At 43.6% G+C, this 22,093-nt stretch overlaps 2 protein-coding genes across 14 annotated transcripts in view; both read right to left on the bottom strand.

The window, feature by feature from the left end:
- The window catches only part of ANAPC13 (anaphase promoting complex subunit 13), a 34,278-nt gene extending 30,598 nt beyond the window's left edge, over nt 1-3,680 (bottom strand). Inside the window, exon 1 of one of the 5 annotated variants that reach the window (XR_015061096.1) lies at nt 2,838-3,680. Coding sequence is in view for 1 of the 5 variants with exons in the window: in XM_085892814.1 (XP_085748940.1) it covers nt 2,852-2,950 (99 nt within the window). In the remaining 4 variants the exon portion in view is untranslated. The remainder of the gene's footprint in view (nt 1-2,837) is intronic. The other 4 variants (XR_015061095.1, XR_015061094.1, XR_015061093.1 and 1 more) reach the window with 4 other exon arrangements.
- Nucleotides 3,681-9,095: 5,415 nt separating this feature from the next.
- The window catches only part of LOC147035032 (upstream stimulatory factor 2-like), a 62,919-nt gene continuing 49,921 nt past the window's right edge, over nt 9,096-22,093 (bottom strand). For 4 of the 9 annotated variants that reach the window (XM_085892766.1, XM_085892774.1, XM_085892750.1 and 1 more), the window contains 5 exons: nt 11,604-11,718; nt 11,315-11,373; nt 10,988-11,082; nt 10,705-10,884; nt 9,096-10,563 (listed from right to left, as the gene is read on the bottom strand). In XM_085892766.1, coding sequence (XP_085748892.1) covers nt 10,474-10,563; nt 10,705-10,884; nt 10,988-11,082; nt 11,315-11,373; nt 11,604-11,718 — 539 coding nt within the window. In that variant the 3' untranslated portion in view covers nt 9,096-10,473. Of the gene's footprint in view, nt 10,564-10,704; nt 10,913-10,987; nt 11,083-11,314; nt 11,374-11,603; nt 11,719-22,093 lie in introns of those variants that run through there. The other 5 variants (XM_085892792.1, XM_085892740.1, XM_085892758.1 and 2 more) reach the window with 4 other exon arrangements.

The following is a 22,093-nucleotide window of genomic DNA, read 5'->3' on the forward strand; positions in this document are numbered from 1 at the left end:
AGTGGTGGGTTTGTTAGGAGAGGGAAAGAGTGGTGGGGTTGTTAGGAGAGGGAAAGAGTGGTGGGGTTGTTAGGAGAGGGAAAGAGTGGTGGGGTTGTTCGGAGAGGGAAAAAGAGTGGTGGGGTTGTTCGGAGAGAGAAAGAGTGGTGGGGTTGTTAGGAGAGAGAAAGAGTGGTGGGGTTGTTACGAGAGAGAAAGAGTGGTGGGGTTGTTAGGAGAGAGAAAGAGTGGTGGGGTTGTTAGGAGAGAGAAAGAGTGGTGGGGTTGTTAGGAGAGAGAAAGAGTGGTGGGGTTGTTACGAGAGAGAAAGAGTGGTGGGGTTGTTACGAGAGAGAAAGAGTGATGGGGTTGTTAGGAGAGAGAAAGAGTGGTGGGGTTGTTACGAGAGAGAAAGAGTGGTGGGGTTGTTAGGAGAGAGAAAGAGTGGTGGGGTTGTTAGGAGAGAGAAAGAGTGGTGGGGTTGTTTGGAGAGAGAAAGTGGTGGGGTTGTTTGGAGAGAGAAAGAGTGGTGGGGTTGTTAGGAGAGAGAAAGAGTGGTGGGGTTGTTAGGAGAGAGAAAGAGTGGTGGGGTTGTTAGGAGAGAGAAAGAGTGGTGGGGTTGTTACGAGAGAGAAAGAGTGGTGGGGTTGTTAGGAGAGAGAAAGAGTGGTGGGGTTGTTAGGAGAGAGAAAGAGTGGTGGGGTTGTTAGGAGAGAGAAAGAGTGGTGGGGTTGTTAGGAGAGAGAAAGAGTGGTGGGGTTGTTAGGAGAGAGAAAGAGTGGTGGGGTTGTTAGGAGAGAGAAAGAGTGGTGGAGTTGTTCGGAGAGAGAAAGAGTGGTGGAGTTGTTCGGAGAGAGAAGAAGGGGAGGGTGTGGGGGGGGGTTGTAATTCACAATGTTTGGTTTGTTTTTATCAAGTTGTCATTGTCGGAACGTTATTGTGTTGGCTGGGCTACTGCGATTGAACATGAAAGTCGTTCAATTCAACGCGTATATTGTGACGTCATCACGTGCACGTTGTCTGTTGCAGAATAGTGTGACGTCATCATGTGCGTGCGCGTGCACATTGGTGTCGGCGTCACCGTTCTGGGGGAGCTTCGGTCAATGAATTCCAGAACAATCGGTGATTTTTAGCTCGCCTGTTCAAAGAACAGAGAGCTTTCGCGATACCCCCGGCGTGAGCGTGAAAATGTTAAATTTTTTGTATTACGGAAAAACTCCTCGACGGATTTCGACGAAACTTGGTGGGGGGGGGGTTAGGTATGGTCCAAGGATCATACCATTAGATTTTGGACTTGACCCCCCCCCAAAAAAATTGAGAATTTTTTTTTGCATTTCTTCATGTTTTAAGTGATTTCCAACCCCCCCCCAAAAAAAATTGAGGAAAAATTTTTAGCAACTTTTTTTTCAACAAAATTTCGATTTCTTTTTTTTGCATTTCTACATGTTTTTAGTGATTTCCAACCCCCCCAAAAGAATTGTTAGATAATTTGTTTTTTTGCATTTCTACATGTTTTAAGTGATTTCCAACCCCCCCCCAAAAAAAAAATTTTGCAACTTTTTTTCAACAAAATTTGGATTTCTTTTTGGTGGAGTGATTTCATGTTTTAAGTTAAGTTTCATGTTTTATGTTTTAAGTGATTTCCAACCCCCCCAAAAAAATTTGGTAGAGAAAAAAAAGTTTTTTGCAACTTTTTTTTCAACAAAATTTCGATTTCTTTTTTTTTTGCCTTTCTACATATTTTAAGTGATTAGGATTAAGACGAAACTTGGTTGGGGGGTTAGGTATGGTCCAAGTATCATGCCATTCGATTTTGGACTTGGTCCCCCCCCCCAAAAAAAAAATTGTTGGAGAAAATTTTTTTTTCCATTTCTGCATGTTTTAAGTGATTTCCAACCCCCCCAAAAAAATTTGGTAGAGAAAAAAAAGTTTTTTGCAACTTTTTTTCAACAAAATTTCGATTTCTTTTTTTTTGCCTTTCTACATATTTTAAGTGATTAGGATTAAGACGAAACTTGGTTGGGGGGTTAGGTATGGTCCAAGGATCATGCCATTAGATTTTGGACTTGGTCCCCACCCCAAAAAAAAATATTTTTTTGGCATTTCTACATGTTTTAAGTGATTTCCAACCCCCCCCAAAAAAATTTGGTAGAGAAAAAAAAAAGTTTTTTGCACCTTTTTTTTTCAACAAAATTTTGATTTCTTTTTTTTTGCCTTTCTACATATTTTAAGTGATTAGGATCAAGACGAAACTTGGTTGGGAGGTTAGGTATGGTCCAAGGATCATGCCATTAGATTTTGGACTTGGTTCCCCCCCCCCAAAAAAAATTGTTGGAGAATTTTTTTTTTTGTTTTTGCATTTCTGCATGTTTTAAGTGATTTCCAACCCCCCCCCCCCAAAAAAAAAAATTGTTAGAGAATTATAAAAAAATATTAATTATTAGACGTCTTTTAAAAACGATAAATGTATAAACAGGCGAGTATTGGGTGGCTTTGACACCAACTCTCTGGTTCTTCAAGTGATGGTCAACGGATAGATTGTTTGTTTATTTATTTATTTTTCCCTTTGACCCGTATTTCCGGAAATAAGTTTCACAATTCTCTGGCGGGGTGGGCCCAGACCGGTCGGCCATTCCTTGTGATATTATTACTCTCACTTATTCCACACACGAGCCCCCCGAGCCCCCACCCCACTCTGTTGTCTGGTTATGGCGAATCAGAAATCTGGTAACCCTGGCGATGATTCACGTAGACTTCCCACCGATCGAGCGTCCATCACACACTCTTCAAGTACAGTCGTTGTACCTGAGGTTACAAGAACAGAATCAATGAGACGACACCAGAAATACAACACGAACCGAACAACACGAACCACGGGCACGTTGATGTCTTCGTACGGCAGCTTGTCGTCCCGCCACGCGTCGTCCACAAGTTCCATCAGTTTTCCGTCACGCAAAACCTCACTGTCCATGATGATCAGGAGAAAATCACAATTATCCCTTCAGTACGGTCACGAGGATGCTTCAGACTCCGAAACAGCTTCCCAATGGGCTCAGCACATACACCGCCCATAATAAAATGACGACTTATCACAAAAAATAATCGTCGGATTGGACAAGGAATGGAATAATAACAATAATGTGAGCGACAAACGGAAAAGACTTGTGGTTTCAACCCTCGTTATTAATAAAACGGCCTCGTTAACGTCGATTTCCACCGTTTAACCGACGGAACAGCGTTCCCCCGTGACCTTGGCCTCGGCCCATTACAGCCTCCGCCGCCGGTGTTGATAACTTCTGGTTGTTCTCGTCTGTGCTCCGTCGCTTCAAATGAGTGTGAAGCAAATAATCAGAGCAATGTTCCATTTTGAAGTGTTTGATAAGGCTCGGTCGGGATTCGAACCGACGACTTCCGAGACTCGAAGCATTATGTCACCGACTTTACCGTTGACGAATGTCTGCATTGGACTATTTGCGAGTATAAGTCTGACAATGGTCAGAGAAATGTTACTACCGCTAACTACACCGCCTTGTCTCGGAGAACTGGAGGAAAAATACAATCAAACGTCATCGTCATCGTCATCATCATCATCATCATCGTCACCTTCTCCCCGTTTTACAAAGAATAGATGAGAAGCCTTAACCTAGGTAATCGGTATCTATAAAAGCAGGATCTTTCGTCTCCTTTGTGGGGAACATTTTAGAGACTTCTGTACTCTAATAGTCTGGTGGATATGTCGAAAATTCCTGCACTTCATGATGATAAAAGCATGAAACTTGATACACTGATACTACGTGATATAGCAATCATTTTCAAGATTGGAGGCATTCCTAGAATGTTCTCCGTTAGCCATGGCGGCCTTTTTCCAAAATGGCCACCATCAAATTTTCCAGTGGTCAGGATTCTTCATTGTTGGGTGGTCGCTAGACCGTTATTCTCAGGTTTTCCATCTGTCTGTATGTTTGTTTGTAATGGACAGCTCTGAAGGCCAAAAGAGTCAACCGATTTTAATGAAACTTGACAGGTAGGTTCATACCAGGATCTAGTTGTATGCTTTTGAGCACCGTTGCTATGGACGCCACCGTTGCCTAGCAACGGGACTGAAATTTTTGGAAAAATCGGAAAAATATATATATATTTTCGAAAATCAAAAATCGGCTTCCGCGCTTTTATGCATACTATAATCAACCTCTTTGTCAAAAATTTTCAGCCCGATCCGTCAAAATCTATGACTAGTATGCAATTATATAGCGACCACCCATGTCGCCTACCGGCTTGTCATGGTTTTTATAGACAGAGATTTTGCCTACCTCCATAAATCTACTACAAAAATTCCAAAAATGAATGAAAAAAAGGATGTTATTGGTTAAAAAGGACCGCTGCGGTCTCAGAGATTAATTTATCGTATGAAATGGAGATAATATACGGTGGTCGCAACTTATAATAATTGATATATTCAGTCCTTGAATTGTCAGTTCACAAAATCTGTTGAATTGCCTTTTGGGTACATCTTGGTCCCTTAATAGCAGTTACTAACTGAATTCAGGGTTTATTTTGGAGCAAATCTGAACAAAGTCAACACCGATACTCCATCCATATCCGTACATTTTGTCAATCGTCCTGCACTTATCGGCATTGTTGTAACACTTTAGAGGTACGTGTAACAATAATAAAATTATTTCAGATACTGGAATATTCAAAAATAATTAAAAAATCTACTCTTTGTAATGCGCACAATTACAGGCTGGTATATTCAACTGTTCGCGCTTGTTCAGTTCCAAGATTTTCAGTGTCCGAGTGCTGAAATAACGAGATGCCTGTCCTATGAAATGATCCATGAGCACTCATTGCAGATGGATCGTGACCAATATTATCAACAACCGATGTTGTAAAGATGCCAAATTTTAGTGAGGGTGGACACACTGTTCCCACAGTCTCAAAATGTCGAATGGAAGAGTTGCCAAGATCAGTAGAAACACTGAGCACACGATCATATGAAACGCAGTACCAAGCGGTGCATTGTCTCTACAAGATCTTTTGATCGTGTCCGAGTGCACGAAGGCACCAAGGAATAGAGGCAGTGGGGTCTCTCGTTGCTCTGTGTGCCGTGTATCCACAAGTGATTTTCGGCAATGCATGCAGCTGTTGTACGTCAGCAACTGTGTTACGGCTGGCTGTGACAAGTAGTTTGTTTGATTCTGTATGTTTGACCCATAGAGAATCATGGTTACAAGCATCAACAGGGAGGGTGCCACAGATTTCTCTTGGCAACTTCCTTTGAATTCGCCACTTAATGAACTCGAGAGAGGAGCACAGCTTCATTGTCATAGTCAAGCTGTCCTGCTAGACTTGCCCACATTCTTTTTAGCCACAAGCAGCACATCACGGCCCTCATGGTGTGCCTCTAAATTCAGGAAAGTAGCCAAGAACTTTGTCTTTAAATCTATCAAGTGTACTGTTGGAGAGTCCTCTCCAAGCTGGCTATCGGTATACAGTTCTTTGAGTATAGACAGTTGTAAAACTGGGGTATCAACATCTTCAAAAACAGTTGTATACAAGAGAAGAGTTTGGCAAATGTTTTGCTATGGGTAATCCGTGCTGCAGTCCTCTCATGATATTAGTTGTTTGTCCCTATCCCTATTGTACAAGGAGACCAGGCAGTGAACATGATATTTGTCCTCGGTTGTTATCATGTCTCCTTGACTGAGCTTCGCTATGAGAATCTTCTCCTGTAAAGTGAAAGCACACTGCCTCACATGAGTGTCAAGATCAAACATTGAAGCTGCATGAAGAGGTTTTTCAGATCGTGCTGGCTTATCACAGAAGAAACATGTGTGAACGACATTATATAGTCGGGATACTTTCTGACGCGTGAATATCCCTTTGGCTTCAGAAGAATCATTCCCTTCATCAGCAGACTGTTTCCATTTGCTTGCTCTTTTCAGTTTAGTTTTGTTGAATTAAAGCTGCAAGATTTGTGGAATTTTGCTTTCCAATGTAAGAAAGTTTGCTCAAGCCAATCATCCCCATCTACAGTCGTGGCCAAAATATTGGCACACTTGCACTCTTTTTTTCAAATAAATCACAAAATATGTTGAAATTGACAAAAGTATTTCGTGTCCACAATTCTTTATTTCACTGTTAATATTACAGAACCTTTGTTTTTGATTCAGAACTTAATATATCCTTTGAAATCAGAAAATAAAAAGAAATGGCATTGACGGAATTATTGACAACCAAGACTTGATATTTGGTATCACAGGCTTTGGACAAAATAACTGCAGTCAAGCACTCCCTATAGCCATGAGTGTGAGCTTCCTACACCTCTCTACTGGTAGTTTGCCCCACTCTGCATGTACAAACTGCTCCAGTTCTCCCAGATTTGAAGGGTTCCTTCTCCCAACTGCTGTTTTCAGATCTCCCCACAGGTGTTCAATGGGATTTACATCTGGCCACTTCAGAACAGTCCAGCATTTTGTCTTGAACCATTCCTGGGTGCTTTTTGAAGTGTTTGGGGTCATTGTCCTGCTGCAAGACCCAGACCTTCTACAGAGACCCAGCTTTCTGACACTGGGTTGAACATTACGCTCCAAAATGCCTTGGTAATCTCCTGATTTCATGATGCCATGCACACATTCAAGGCCCCCAGTGCCAGAGGCAGCACAGCAACCCCAAACCATCACTGAAACTCCTCCATGTTTGACTGTAGGGAAGGTGTTCTTTTCATTGATGGCTTCATTTTGTTTTCTGTAAAAATAGAGATGATGTGCTTTACTAAAAAGCTCTAATTTGGTATGATCTCTCCACAGGACATTGTCCCAGAATGATTTTGGCTTGTTCAGGTGTGTTTTGGCAAACTCCAGTCAGGCTTTCTTATGTGTCTCTCTCAGCAATCGGGTCCTCCTGGGTGGCCTACCATAGAACCCCCTTTTATCGAGTTTTGTGCGAGTTGAAACTGTCGTTCCTTGTGACTGAAGGTCAGCGTGAATGTGTTTGGCGGTTGATAAAGGTTCTTTCTCCACCATTCGAACAATCCCTTGATCAAGTTTTCTCTTGCGGCCACGTCCAGGGTGGTTGGTTCCAGTGCCATGGGCCTTTAGCTACCTGATAACATTGTGTATGGTGACATGGGAACACCAAGGTCTCTAGAGATGGACTTGTAGCCTTGAGATTGTCCGTATTTTGCTACAATCTTGTGTCTGTCCTCAGACAATTCTCTGGTTTTCTTTATTTTCTCCATGCTCATTGTGGAACACACAGTGACACAAAACAGCAGAATGACTCCTTTTCTCCTTTCAAACTGGTTGTCAATGTTTTTTTTAATTTTAATTTTAAATATTGCAGGCACCTGCAACTCACCCCAGGTGAGTTCAATTCCAAAGTAAAGGAGAATCACCTGCTTGAAATCTAATTATTTCTAACAACTTCTGAAATGCGCCAATAATATTGTCCGGGACATTTTAGGATTTGTGTGGAATAAGCTAAGATTTAATAATTTTTTTCAGCTTTTTTGTTTTGTTTCACTGCAAACCAAAGAAATACATATGTGGATATGAAAAGATTTTTTAATTTGAAAAATTTTCTGAAAGAAATGGTGCATTATTTAAAACAAATTTAAGAGTGTCAATATTTTTGGCCCCAACTGTATTTAATTCAAATTAATCTTTCGGTGATTGGCGTGTAGCAGGCTCCTTGAAATCTCTGAGCGAAATCGGCAGGGCATCGAGTTTCTCGCCGGTTTCTTTTTGACAAAACAAACACTTTTTTTCCCAGTCCATGGGTGCTGCTTGTGTCGAGCTTGATGCACCATCCCCCGGTAAAGTTTGAACATTTTGTGGTCGGCGATCACCTCTAAATGCCAACACACATTCAGCTATCGACCTGAAAGAAGCAAAGATCTGTTAGCTTATGATTCATAGAAAGAAGCAATACATCCAGCAGTTGGTGCAAGCAAAGACATCGCAATTGAGGAGGTAGTGACCAGCAATTACCGGTGTTGTGTTTGTGAAGCATGATGTGCCACAATGTCAATGAAATCATATTTATAAGAAACGAGTTAATTTCACTTTCATCATCCTCTCACAAATGTGAGAAAATTACTCTCCAAACTTCGAATTGGGATAAGAACAAAGATTTAGCAGCATTTTGGAACCAGATTCCAGGCCAAATTTTGCTGCTTATTACCCTGGGAGATCCTAAGAGATCCCAGTGGTCATCAAAAGTTAACTCGAACTGTCACTTCTGTAATCTTACAAAGATAATTCAGATGATTTAATTACAAATTTTTTTTGACATATTTTGGGTGATTTTGCAAATAACCCACAATGTGGAAATGGTCATGGTGGCCATCTTGGAAAATGGCTGAGACGGTAGGTTTTCAGAGTGCCTCCATTGTTAAATATGTTTCCTTTGGTGTCTCGTAGACGTGTACCAAATTTCATGCTTTTATCATAAAGTGCACAATTTGGCCAAATTTGAGCACATATCTACCAGACTAAAACAGTCTTAACCTATTATCTCCTTCCTCATAAAATGTAACAATAATGTCGTCTATTTGTTTGTATTAGTTTAAAATAAAGCTTTTTTGATGGCTTCCTGTGCTACATGCCACCATCAGGGGTGTTTATTTTATAACGGCAAGGCACTATATAATTATATATAATGTACTACTTTTTAATAGCCCTCTTTATCCCCACCTCCTTTTGGGGTCGTTAAGGAATTTTTGTTTGCCCAAGTCTCATGAACCGGCAGGCCAGATCAGACATTCAACTGAAGCTCCAGGAATTGGTCACGGTTCTTGAAATAACTCACCTACTCCACAAAAGACACTGGGATCATTATCAACCAGTGCTGGCAGATGGGTTCTCCAGCTTAACATCCTTCCGATGGATGCAAACACATTGAGGCATTGCTCTGCAAGCAAAACTCTCCCATCGAAGGTGGCCACCAGATTGAGGGGTTCGGTGAGGATGGATGGAACAGTCATGGGGCAAGTAGAGCATCCCCCTGGTAGACAGATGTATCTACGGTTCTTAACAATATTTTGTCAACATTTAGTTGCTTTTGCAGTCATCTGCCCTATAATTGCTGTGCTGAACAAAATGGCCAAAAAAAGGTAATGCTGACAGCCTCAGAGGACACCATTTAATGATTATAAAAACACTGTAATGTTTTTTTGTCTTGAATACAGAGTTCAAGGTATTGTCGAAGAGCTAGCCGAGAGGATGAGGCCAATGCATCAAAACTCGAGCAGAGCAGTACGCACTTAAACAAGTTAGATGGAGAAATAAATGTCAGGACAGAGGGCAAAGTCAGCCAAAAATAATAACAAGATCCGGGTAGCAAGGGAAAGAACAAGTTTGTGGTAGGTCACCACAATTAACAAACGACTCGAGAGAGGACCGAGTCAGGAAGGCGATTCCACAGATGGGAGAAAAGAGGACTGAGGTTCAACAATCGTCTGACAAATTTCAGCCCACCTTATTCTTAAAGCCAAATGCTATTAAAAATAAACAAATAACAGATACATTCTCCTTTAAAAACAAAGAAAAGTATGCATACCGAAAATTCATTTCAATATTTCCACCATGCGGATCAGATCAACTTGTACCTTAAACCTCTTGGTTTGCTTTGCTTTCCAAAAAACAACAACATATTTTCATTCCAAAGTGAGCCATTTTAAACTGGTGATACATTGTACATTTTGCAAAAATCAAAGCTGCGTTTTACACTCAAAATAACTTTTAATCTCAGGAAATTATTCAACAGTATAATTTTTAATACATCACAGCTGCCCCAATAATTTAAATGGTGTAGCACAGTTAACCTTATTTCATCCAAGGACCAAAAGCTACATTTTAAAGGCAGTTACATTTTATTTTTTGTTCTTGAAAATCTAGTACAATATATACACTTCACCATAAGCATGTTAGAAATGCAGCCACACGTTTGAAAGGGCCCCAAAATGAACATAATAGAAAGCAGTATTGTCCTCATAAATAAACTTTAAAATAACAGAATGAGGCAAAGATTGGGGTTTTTGCACAGGTAATAGCACCGCATAAAGTTTTGATTGGTTTCCATACAACGATAAAACATACAAGACAAACCAACTTAAAACAGGTAAAACATTCCTGCAATACAGAGACCTTGGTCTTGGATTATGCAATGATCCCACAATTCAGCCAAGCTCTTGCTTTTCTGTTATTTGAAGCAAGCCATGAGACGTTCCTTACGATTCAGCATGATAAAAGGTGAGTTTGAGCAATAGTCTATGTGGCGCATTGCTCTCATGGATCCAGAACCTCCCCAAAAATGAGCAAACTCCATCAGTGTCCTCCATGAGCCTTCCCTTCGTTGTGATGGGACACAAGTCTTAGGAAAATGTCTGCCACAAGCCACTAGCTCCTTGCCTGAGTTTGGTGCAGAACAAGGCAGGAGAAGACGCAAGGCCCATCATCATGCAGGTGCAAAGTGAGGAGCAACAAGTTGCGTCTACTGACCAGGCCCTGATCCCATTATCTCAATACCATGCTGCTGCAGCTGCGCACGCAACAGTGACCTTTCACTTTCCAAATCTTCCAGCTGCATGCATAAGAAACAAAAAACAGGTTTCAAATCAGCAGAGACCATAGTATGAAGTCCAATGTTTGGAATTTCAGGTTTAAATATTTCAGTGAAAAATTGACATTATTAACATTGAGCGCAATAAGCGGCAAACAACACCTTCTGCCGGAGGAGTTCATTGTCCATCTGTACGCGTTCTGTCTCTTTAAGTGCTTCCATCATGTGCTGATTCGTCTGCCGTAGCTCCTGAATGTAGTCGCAAGCCTTCGAAAGAATACCGCCCTTGCTCTGTGCAGGGAGGCAGAGGGGCGGCTCGGGGCTGCCGCTGGTTTCCTCCGGCTCCAAGCCGCACCCAGAGCAAACGCTCCTTAGCACACCCACCGAGTGCGACGATGCGCGTGTAGAAAGCAATTTAATCTGGCGTACAGGGGTGCATTCTCACCTGTCCCGTTTTGGTGTGGTCCCTAGAGCAGTCAGGTATCACCTTTGATAGCTGCACAATCCAATTGTTTATTTTGTCTCTTCTTCGCCTCTCCACTGGACACAACAAAAATGGATATAACAGTTATGGAGCAAAACACAGGTAGATGCACACAAAAGTAGACAGAGTCGAGGATTAATAGGATAGCTCAGCAGAAACATGCTTCCCTCTCTGCTGTCTGGGTCCTGACCAAATCAGATCTGGCTAATGCAGTACGAGTGTCTGGTGAAATGCGAGTAGGAAATGCTGCATTCTTCTCACTTTAAAGTTGAAGCATGCTAATCTGACCTTCATTGTGTTGCGCCCGCCGCCTTTCATCTCTTGGTGTCCGGCTTCCATCACCCTTCCTACCACAGGTGGCATTATAGGATCAGACTTACGAAAACAAATACTCCACATACAAACACTTATACCTCTGTGGTAGTGCTAATGCATGCGTGGGTGAGTACCTCATCAGGTGAACTATACCATGTGTGGCCAAGTTCTCAAATAAGGTGATTACTGCAGGTGTGGTGTGGTTGTGTTCTCACATTATCTGTGCACTGTGTGTGGGTGTGTTCTTGGATCAGGTACACACTGTGTATATGGATGCGTTCGAGGTGCAATTGTTCTTTGCACTCCCCCTTGAAGTACATCCTGTGATGCCATCATGACATAGAACTGTCCAGATGGAGAGATGAGACGCTCCGCACCTGCACTCAGACACATTCACCCAGCAATGATGCAGATTACTACAGCAGCAAACGTTAAAAAGCCGAAAATGACGACTGTTAATTAAGCAAAGGCAACTGATGCCCAAAAGAAAACTATTTATTTAAAACTTAAATGATCAACTTTACTAAAAAGTGTCATTCCACAGGAATAGAGATTTGCGGATATAATTATTTTTTCACTCATGTGCCAACCACCCTAAAAGTACATCCTTCACACAAATCATGGGTCTTTATTTGAAGCTTATAAGTTTTGTCTCGAGGACAAAATGCCAAATTTGCAACTTATAAATGCCACGGCAAATCTTCAGATACAACACTGAATGGACAGCTCTTGATGAACAGGTAAGTTGCCTCACAGGTCATGCTCACAAAACGAGTGAGAATAACTGCTTGGAACGAAGTTTTCTCAGAATTACATTTTTGCTGATTGGATACCATTCAGACATTAAAAAAACAAAGCAATCACACCATCTACATGATAATTAAGACTTCCTATATGGGATGCACATATACATATGCACATGATTTTTATTATTATTATTTTTGACAGTGGAGCCAATGCGCTCAACAAAGTGAAAAAAAAAAACAGAGAAAAAGATGTAAAATGTCATAGCCCCTGTGGTTTTAGTAATTTTGCTGTTCAGAGTTAAAGGGCTAGCCCATATTTACAAGATTTATGTGTATGCGCAACTGACTTGAGTGGTCATGTGACACGGAAGATTGCGTATGATTGGGTTATTAGGTCATAAATATTAATGATGTGGGTTATGTCGTTATATTGTGCAAGAGAGTTGGTCTCGTGATATGTATGATGTTTTCGAATGGGAATGCAAATTTCACACAAAAGTGAATCAATGTTCAGATATTTTGGGGGAGAGTCAGCCATCTTGGATCTCATTTATCTATAATTCCAGCAATGTGTGTGTTTCTGTGACCGCTGTTTCTCGACAACCACTGGTCAGATCTAATTGAAACTTGCCAGGTATATTGCTGGGGACCTGAGTATGTGCCTTTTCAAGGTTTGATATTAACCGAACAAGTGGTTCCAAAGTTATGGCCATTTATTTACCAAACCAATGACAGGACATGTTGCTGTGTAGGTGTAGCCGTTGGGGAAGAGATCCTCAGCCGCGTTCCCCATTACGGGTTACAACGTACGGACTTCCGGATAGTGATGACTTACTGTAATCTAATAATTTCTCGATTTCTTATGCGCATTTATAGATAAACAGAATGCCCCAATCCAGTCGTCGTTTACGAGAGCGAAGGAATGGCCTGTGTGGTTGTTTGAAAGTTTTTTTTTTTTTTGCACGTATGGCCACACACGTACGGCCACACACGTATGGGCACGCAGTAGTTTAAATAAATAAATGGACATGCAGATGTACGTCATCATTCATAATCTGTGTGCCAAGTTTGAACAAATCGGTAAATGCATGTCCGAGAAATAGTTGAGGACATGTTCAACACGTGGCTTTTTTTTAAAAACTAAAATGGCCGCCAGTATACCAGTCGGCCATCTTTGATAAGATCGCAAAATAAAGCGAGGTGCATGTGTATGCCATAATGTACTGTGCTTGTGCCAAGTTTGAACAAAATTAGTCCATGCATGTCCGAGAAATGGTTGGGGACACGTTTAAGCAACAAAATGGCCGCCAATCGGCCATCTTGGATCTGATCTCAAAAAAAATGATGTGCATATGTAAGCAATCATTATCTGTGTGCCAAGTTTGAACATCATCGGTAAATGCATGTCTGAGAAATGGTTGACGTGTTGAATATCGGGTTTTTTTCCAACAAAAAATGTCCATTAACCGGCCATCTTTGACCGATCGCGAAACAAAATGATGTGCATATGTATATCATCATGTGTTGTCTTTGTGCTAAGTATGGATAAAATCAATACATACATGCTTGAGATATGGTTGCGGACACACATACAGACACGAAAATCGAGACCAAATTCATAAGCCCCCGTTTTGGACTAAGTCCAATGGAGGCAAGACCTACATTTTTTTCTGCTTTCAGGAGCCAATGTGTAAACTCTCCTTCATTTTACAATTATGGCCGAGTATTTAATTTCAGCAAAATGGATGTAATTAAACAGTTTTTTGATTGTTAATTTATTGTATGACAAGCAGGACACATGTTTTCACGACATTGTTATTTCAATACACACAATTGGAAATGCAACCAGACTCGACATCATAGGGTAGTAGATAGTAGAAAAATCGTGCAAATTATGATACAAGCATCAAATTTGGCATTTCTGTTCTGCAGGCCGTTCTGATCAAATCTGCCCCATTGGCCATTTGAAAATCCAAATTTTGAAAAAAAAAATAAATAATAATAAAAAACTTCAAAAAAATTTGAAGTCACAGCTGGCTGAAATTCTTGAAGCGCAAGTGAACATCCCAGACAGAAAACAAAGGGGAGATGCAGTCATCATTGATGGCTCAGCACTTATCAATGCCCTACCTCCACGCACTTCAAAGATATTTGATGACTATGCTAAAGAAGACATCATCCCAAAGGTGGAATCCTATGGTGCCAGGTACGAGAGGGTGGACGTATTGTTTGATGTGAACAAGAAGTCAAGTCTGAAGTCCGAGGCAAGGTCGAAAAAGGGGCAAGGAATCGGAAGAAGAGTGACAGGAACCAGTAAGGTCCCAAGTAACTGGAGAAGCTTTCTTCAAGATGACAGCAACAAGACTGAGCTGTTTCACTTCCTTGCGGAAAAGATGTGTGAAGCACAGACCACAAGCACAGTCATTGTCACAAAAGGAGAAGATGCCATTAGCAACACAAGGAAGTCATTGGATGCTGTGTCTCCATGTTGTCATGAAGAAGCTGACACTCGAATAGTTGTGCACGCCAGGGATGCAACGACGGATGGTAGCAAGTCCATTATCATTAAGGCTAATGACATGTATGTACTAGTCATAGCAATATCTGTACTGCCATCCTTACAGGAACTAGGTCTTGAGAACATGTGGATTGCCTTTGGCCAAGGAGCCAAGGCACGATGTATTCCAGTCCATGAGGTAGTTTCTGCAATAGGGCCTGAGAAAGCAAGAGGGATCTCAAACTTCCATGCGCTCACTGGATGTGATGTCGTGTCTGCCTTCCGCGGTAAAGCGAAGAAAACTGCATGGCAGACTTGGAACGTCTTTGATGATGTTTCTGAAACATTCACCAATCTCAGCCAGCATCCAACATCGATTCGTGATTTTGACTTTTTGAAGTTTTTTTTTTTTTTTCCAATTTTTCAAAATTTGGATTTTCAAATGGCCAATCAGGCAGATTTGATTAGAATCCACTGGAGAACAAATGTGCCAAATTTGATGCTTGTATCATCATTTGCACGATTCCTCTCAAAAATTGCTGTTATCTGCCCCACTATCAGCATAAGAGTGCCCCCTCCTCTTGAAATATATTGCCATGTCCCAAGTGAGATACGCTTCCAGAGAGGGGTCAAAAGAGATGACAGGGACATACATCTCCACCCACCACTACCGGGTAGGGGGTGACACCACAGGATAAAAAAAAAACAAAACAAATGTTTTCACTAAAATTGTGTTGTGTTGATGTGGAGTTATGTTTAAAAAAATCCTTTAAAATTGTCCAAAAATTCTCCATCTCACCCCCATCACCCTGACATTCCGAGGTCCTGAGAACCTTGCATTGACATTGCGACACGTGTTTCTACGTCGAACGGTTTACGAGTTTAACAATCACACACATACTGTATTTACACACACCTTTATAAGGAGTAGAGAGATCTACTGCTTTCTTTCCAGGCAGAGGTAATAAGAGCTAATCTGTTACTGTTTGACGACTTGCCTCGGATAGTATTGTGTTACCTCTGCCACCAAAGGTGGAAGGAGGTCATGTTTTCACCCCTGTCTATTGGGTGGTCGCAAGACTACCGTTATTCTCAGGTTTTCCGTCTGTCTGTATGTATGTAATGGACAGCTTTGGAGGCCAGAGGAGTCAAGCGATTTCGATGAAACTTGACAGGTAGGTTCATACCAGGATCTAGTTCTATGCTTTTGAGCACCGTTGCTATGGACACCACCGTTGCCTAGCAACGGTACTTTGAAATTTTTGAAAAATCATAAAAAATATTTTTTTCGAAAATCAAAAATCGGCTTCCAGGCGAACTATAATCAACCTCTTTGTCAAAAATTTTCAGCTCGATCCGTCAAAAACTATGACGAGTATGCAATTATGTAACGACCACCCATGTCACCTACAGGCTTGTCTGTTTGCTAGTCTGTTTGTGTGCAGGATATCTCAAAAACTAGTGGACGGATTCGGTTGAAACCAGGTGGACATGTTGGGTGTGTGACAAGGGCAAATTGTTTCAATTTTGAAGATCTGAATCCGGATCCGGATCTGATAATATTTTCAGTGATTCTTCATTATTGAAATTGTGGTAAAAACGATGTGAGGCATGATATTTCAAAAATGTATTGGGCCCGATATGTTCTCGTGGATCAGGCATTTTGTGGCGGAGGTATGTGCTCTACCGAGTGCCCTTATCATTTCTATTGGTTCACGAAAAAATATAAGTGACTACTATATTCGTTGTTGTGTATCTGTCTGTCTGTCTGTCTGTCTGTCTGTCTGTCTGTCTGTCTGTCTGTCTGTCACGAGCATAGCTCCGTGGGTTTTGATCCGATCCAGATAAAATTTTGGTGGGAGGTTTATATCATGATTTCGTTGTGTTTCCTGAGAATGGGTGTGGTGCGCCCATTATGGGCGGAGCCACACCCAAAAAACATGTGTTTTTAGGGGGTAGCCGATTTCAATTTGCATCTTCTCCTTGGGGGTTTGTCGAATCTGGCTGGAGTTTCGGTATTTGGTTAGCCCAATGGCACCTGCATAGCCCCACAGAGCTCGATTTTTCATTTTCGTCCCAAGGTCAAGGCCACAAACTTAGGAAATTGCGAATTTTGTTTTTAGGGGGTAGCTGATTTCAATTTGCATCTTCTCTGAGGGGATTTGTCGAATCTGGCAGGGGTTTTCGGTATTTGGTTAGCCCAATGGCACCTGCATAGCCCCACGGAGCTCAATTTTTCATTTTCGTCCCAAGGTCAAGGTCACAAGGTCACGAACTTAGAAAATTGCGAATTTTGACATAAAAATCATACGACTGCCCAAACTTTGAGAACTAGGATGACAATATTTTTAATGCATAATCTTGAGGTCATTCCTCACCTAAAGTCTTGAAACCATTTTGCTCTATCTCGAACACCTTGCCCGTGGCGCCCCCTTCAACATTGTTTTTACGCTGATTTCATCAAAGTATGGATAATCCGAGGAGTGTGAAATGCCATATAGCCTCTATGACGTTATATTGTTCCTGGAATGTTCCAGAGGAAGTTTCGCACTAAAAGTCATAATCCTTGACCTTTGACCTTTAAAGTTCACAAAGGTCAAATTTTCAAAGTTGTGGGAATCGAATCGGGTTTTCGACCTTCTTCGACTAACTAACTCCAATAAGCTATAGCACGTATCCTGTTTCCTTATTTTAATGTCCACAACATTGTTTTGTGACCTTTAAAGGTTATGCAAAGGTCAAATTTTTAAAGTTGTTGAACGAAACCGGGTTTTCGACATTTTGCAGCTGGGTACTTCCATGTAAAAGTGGACACTGGTTGAAAAAAATAAAGTGAACCATATACTATATTTTTTAATATATTGCGAAACATCCCCAGGTTCTGGCCCATTTGAGTGACCTAGACCTATTGGCAACAAAACAATGATCAGATTCTATCCTAAAGTACATAGCAGTCATCTATAAACTGTAACGTGAGTTACTGTGTAACGTGAGTTACTCACTTTTTCATCGTTATACAAGTTACATGTTGCAGTTCACTTTTCATTCTTTCTAAAATTCAAGTATGGACCCTCGGTCATTATACGTAACTGGCCGCTCCGTAATTCATATGTCTGTTTGAGGAGAAACAGTTAATAAAGTTTAGTTGTTTTTGACCATGTCCATTTGTTGTAACGTGAGTTACCATGCCTAAAAAGGCCATGCTACACCATACATTGAAGACATACATAATCAGACCATACCACAGAATAGGTTCAATATCAATGCTAGCCTAATCAATAATCTGGATCATTGTCGTTAGCAATGCTGTGGGGGACTAGATACATTCTCATATGACCTTCAAATGTAACGTGAGTTGCCATGGAAGTCACCAGCTAATAACCTGTCACTCGTACCACATCATGTTGATCATTTTTATAACTTGGTCAAACATTATCACATTGTCTCATCCTTGACTTCTGAAACAATCTACATCGTCAAATACTGCTCGTGAACCATCATCGTCTTCAGACTTGTTTTATTTTATTATTATTTTTATTATTAAAAAAAAATAAAGTCAAGGCTTGTGGAAGAGTGAGAACACTGAACGGATCAGGACACAACAAAACTAAAGTAACTGCAGAGAGGGGAAACAAAAACAGGACTGAAGGACAAAATGGTGGAGACTTGGACAAATAATTGGTGTGGGGAGGATGCATGTGGTGGATTGTGTATATTATTTATAAACGAGCAAATACCACGTGTCGCTTCTCCAGATGGAGATGCTCTGCACCTGCACTTAGACACATTCACCCAGCAACCCAGCAATGAGCACGGGCCGCTCGCTCAGGGCGACGGAGCGCGGGCCGCTCGCTCTGAATCGGGTGACGGAGCGCGGGCCGCTCGCTCTGAATCGGGTGACGGAGCGCGGGCCGCTCGCTCTGAATCGGGTGACGGAGCGCGGGCCGCTCGCTCTGAATCGGGTGACGGAGCGCGGGCCGCTCGCTCTGAATCGGGTGACGGAGCGCGGGCCGCTCGCTCTGAATCGGGTGACGGAGCGCGGACCGCTCGCTCTGAATCGGGTGACGGAGCGCGGACCGCTCGCTCTGAATCGGGTGACGGAGCGCGGACCGCTCGCTCTGAATCGGGTGACGGAGCGCGGACCGCTCGCTCTGAATCGGGTGACGGAGCGCGGGCCGCTCGCTCTGAATCGGGTGACGGAGCGCGGACCGCTCGCTCTGAATCGGGTGACGGAGCGCGGACCGCTCGCTCTGAATCGGGTGACGGAGCGCGGACCGCTCGCTCTGAATCGGGTGACGGAGCGCGGACCGCTCGCTCTGAATCGGGTGACGGAGCGCGGACCGCTCGCTCTGAATCGGGTGACGGAGCGCGGACCGCTCGCTCTGAATCGGGTGACGGAGCGCGGACCGCTCGCTCTGAATCGGGTGACGGAGCGCGGACCGCTCGCTCTGAATCGGGTGACGGAGCGCGGACCGCTCGCTCTGAATCGGGTGACGGAGCGCGGACCGCTCGCTCTGAACCGGGTGACGGAGCGCGGACCGCTCGCTCTGAACCGGGTGACGGAGCGCGGACCGCTCGCTCTGAACCGGGTGACGGAGCGCGGAGCGCTCGCTCTGAACCGGGTGACGGAGCGCGGAGCGCTCGCTCTGAACCGGGTGACGGAGCGCGGAGCGCTCGCTCTGAACCGGGTGACGGAGCGCGGAGCGCTCGCTCTGAACCGGGTGACGGAGCGCGGACCGCTCGCTCTGAACCGGGTGACGGAGCGCGGACCGCTCGCTCTGAACCGGGTGACGGAGCGCGGACCGCTCGCTCTGAACCGGGTGACGGAGCGCGGACCGCTCGCTCTGAACCGGGTGACGGAGCGCGGAGCGCTCGCTCTGAACCGGGTGACGGAGCGTGGAGCGCTCGCTCTGAACCGGGTGACGGAGCGCGGAGCGCTCGCTCTGAACCGGGTGACGGAGCGCGGAGCGCTCGCTCTGAACCGGGTGACGGAGCGCGGAGCGCTCGCTCTGAACCGGGTGACGGAGCGCGGACCGCTCGCTCTGAACCGGGTGACGGAGCGCGGACCGCTCGCTCTGAACCGGGTGACGGAGCGCGGACCGCTCGCTCTGAACCGGGTGACGGAGCGCGGACCGCTCGCTCTGAACCGGGTGACGGAGCGCGGACCGCTCGCTCTGAACCGGGTGACGGAGCGCGGACCGCTCGCTCTGAATCGGGTGACGGAGCGCGGACCGCTCGCTCTGAATCGGGTGACGGAGCGCGGACCGCTCGCTCTGAATCGGGTGACGGAGCGCGGACCGCTCGCTCTGAATCGGGTGACGGAGCTCGAACACTCGCTCTGAATCGGGTGACGGAGCACGAACCACTCGCTCTGAATAACGTGGTGCGGTAAAAGCATCTGCAGAGTGTGAACGCTTCGCTCAGAATGATGTAGCGCGGAACCGCTATCGACAATGGTCGCTAAGCAAGTGGCTTAATCACCCATGTAAGCACTCCAATTAAATGGTTGAAAAGGAACGGTTGGCCAGGCTGTCGCTGCATATCATAAACGATGGTTCCGTCGCACGTGTGGTGAATGTCCGGGGTCCACGAAGGGGGGTCGGGGTCGCTCTTCCCTTCCTCGTAGAGGGCCAGTCGAGACACATTCGCCGCCTCGACGCCCACCAAAAACTCTTCAAAAGAACTTTTAAAAGACTCTCCAAGACCCCAAAAAGACTCTCCAAGACCTCAAAAAGACCACCCAAGACCTCAAAAAGACCCCCTGCCTCAGAGAGTGCTCGGGAATTTATGGACCTCCCTCAGCGGGGAGGGGCCTTGGTGAACACACCTCGCTGTCTCTGCCTCTGATTGGACAGGTCCTATGGCCCACCTTTCCGGGGTGGGGACTTGGCCCCTGCCGGGTAACAACAGCCACTCCTCCACGCGGGCTCATACTTGACAAATTTAACTTTCTTCACCACACACGCAGCAGTTAATGGAATGATATGAATTCGTTCAAAAAAGTGGCTTTATCCACAAAAGAGTTGCTGCTTGATGCAGAACAACCCTGGAAATATCGCAAAGATCAATTGCCCGTGAAATCAACATTGCAAAAAATCCGCAATTTTGCCAACTCGTCTGTGCATGTGTCGCGTTGTACATCGGTTCGGGGTCCGTGCAAATGTTATAACTTTTATGAAATGTCCGTTTTTCACCAGATTTGCTTTGATTCCCTGTGGAGCACCTTGCGAAACCTCCAAAAAATAAACAGATCTGGCAGACGCTATGGATAGGCAGTCCCTCTGGGGGAAAGGGCACGAGGTCCAGCTGTGAATGCATAAAATTATGCAGCTCAATGAAGCCAGTTAATTTCGTTAGGTTCCTAAAATTATTGTTTGCTCAATATAATTCTCAAAACAGCAGAAAAAAGTTGAAGGAATTGGAAATTTCACAATTTATTGTGAATGAATGGTGGAGGGAATATAGCCTTGTTTGCTTAAAGTAAATAGGTATATCGGCTTAGATACAAGACTTGTTGGTCCACGAAAAAAAAATTTTCAAGAAAAAAGTAATTGACCACTATATTCGTTATTGGTGTGTGTCTGTTGGGTAGTCAAACTAGTCGGAAAAATTTTTTTTGGAAATTTGTTCTACCCTTCTTATCACTTTTTCCGTCGATATGTTTGTCTGTCTGTCTGTCCCTCTGTTCGATCCAGTGCTCCGTTAATACAATGGCGATTTCGATGAAACTTGGTTGGCAGGTTCATACCATGACCGAGTTGTGTGCAAATGAGAATCGTTGCTATGGACACCACCGTTGCCTAGCAACGGGACTTTGAAATTTTTGAAAAATCATAAAAAATTAATTTCTTTGAAAATCAAAAATCAGGCCACGAGCGACTGTGGGCAGTACATTCAGCCATATTGTCAAAAATTTCCAGCCGGATCCTATGAAAACTGTCAGAGAAGATAGACTTTCAATGAACCCTGGTCAAATACAATAAAAAACGAAGTTCTTAATATCTCAGAGACTGAGTCAGATATACATGAAACTGGTATGCTAGGTTAATGGTATGTCCTAGTTCTGTGTGAGAAAGAACCGTTGCTATGGACCCCTCCGTTGCCTAGCAACAGCCGAAAAACCTCTAAATGTGGGGGTATTTTAACGAAAAAAACAATCTGCAGCATTAACCCTTGAAGCTAGAATCATGAATTTTCTTGTGCTTAATCCTCAGGACATTCCCCATCGAACGGGCCCATCGCGTCAGGTTCTATTGGGTAGTCGACTACCTACTACTATTATATTCGTTGTTGTGTATCTGTCTGTCTGTCTGTCTGTCTGTTTGTCACGAGCAAAGCTCCGTGGGTTTTGATCCGATCCTGATAAAATTTTGGTGGGAGGTTTATATCATGATCTAGTTGTGTTTTCCTGAGAATGGGCATGGTGCACCCATTATGGGCAGAACCACGCCCAAAAAACATGTGTTTTTAGGGGGTAGCCGATTTCAGTTTGCATCTTCTCCTCAGGGG

Source organism: Eptatretus burgeri, chromosome 1 (assembly GCF_056783735.1).
Source record: "Eptatretus burgeri isolate ZD-2024b chromosome 1, Ebu_testis_v1, whole genome shotgun sequence".
NCBI lineage: Eukaryota > Metazoa > Chordata > Myxini > Myxiniformes > Myxinidae > Eptatretus > Eptatretus burgeri.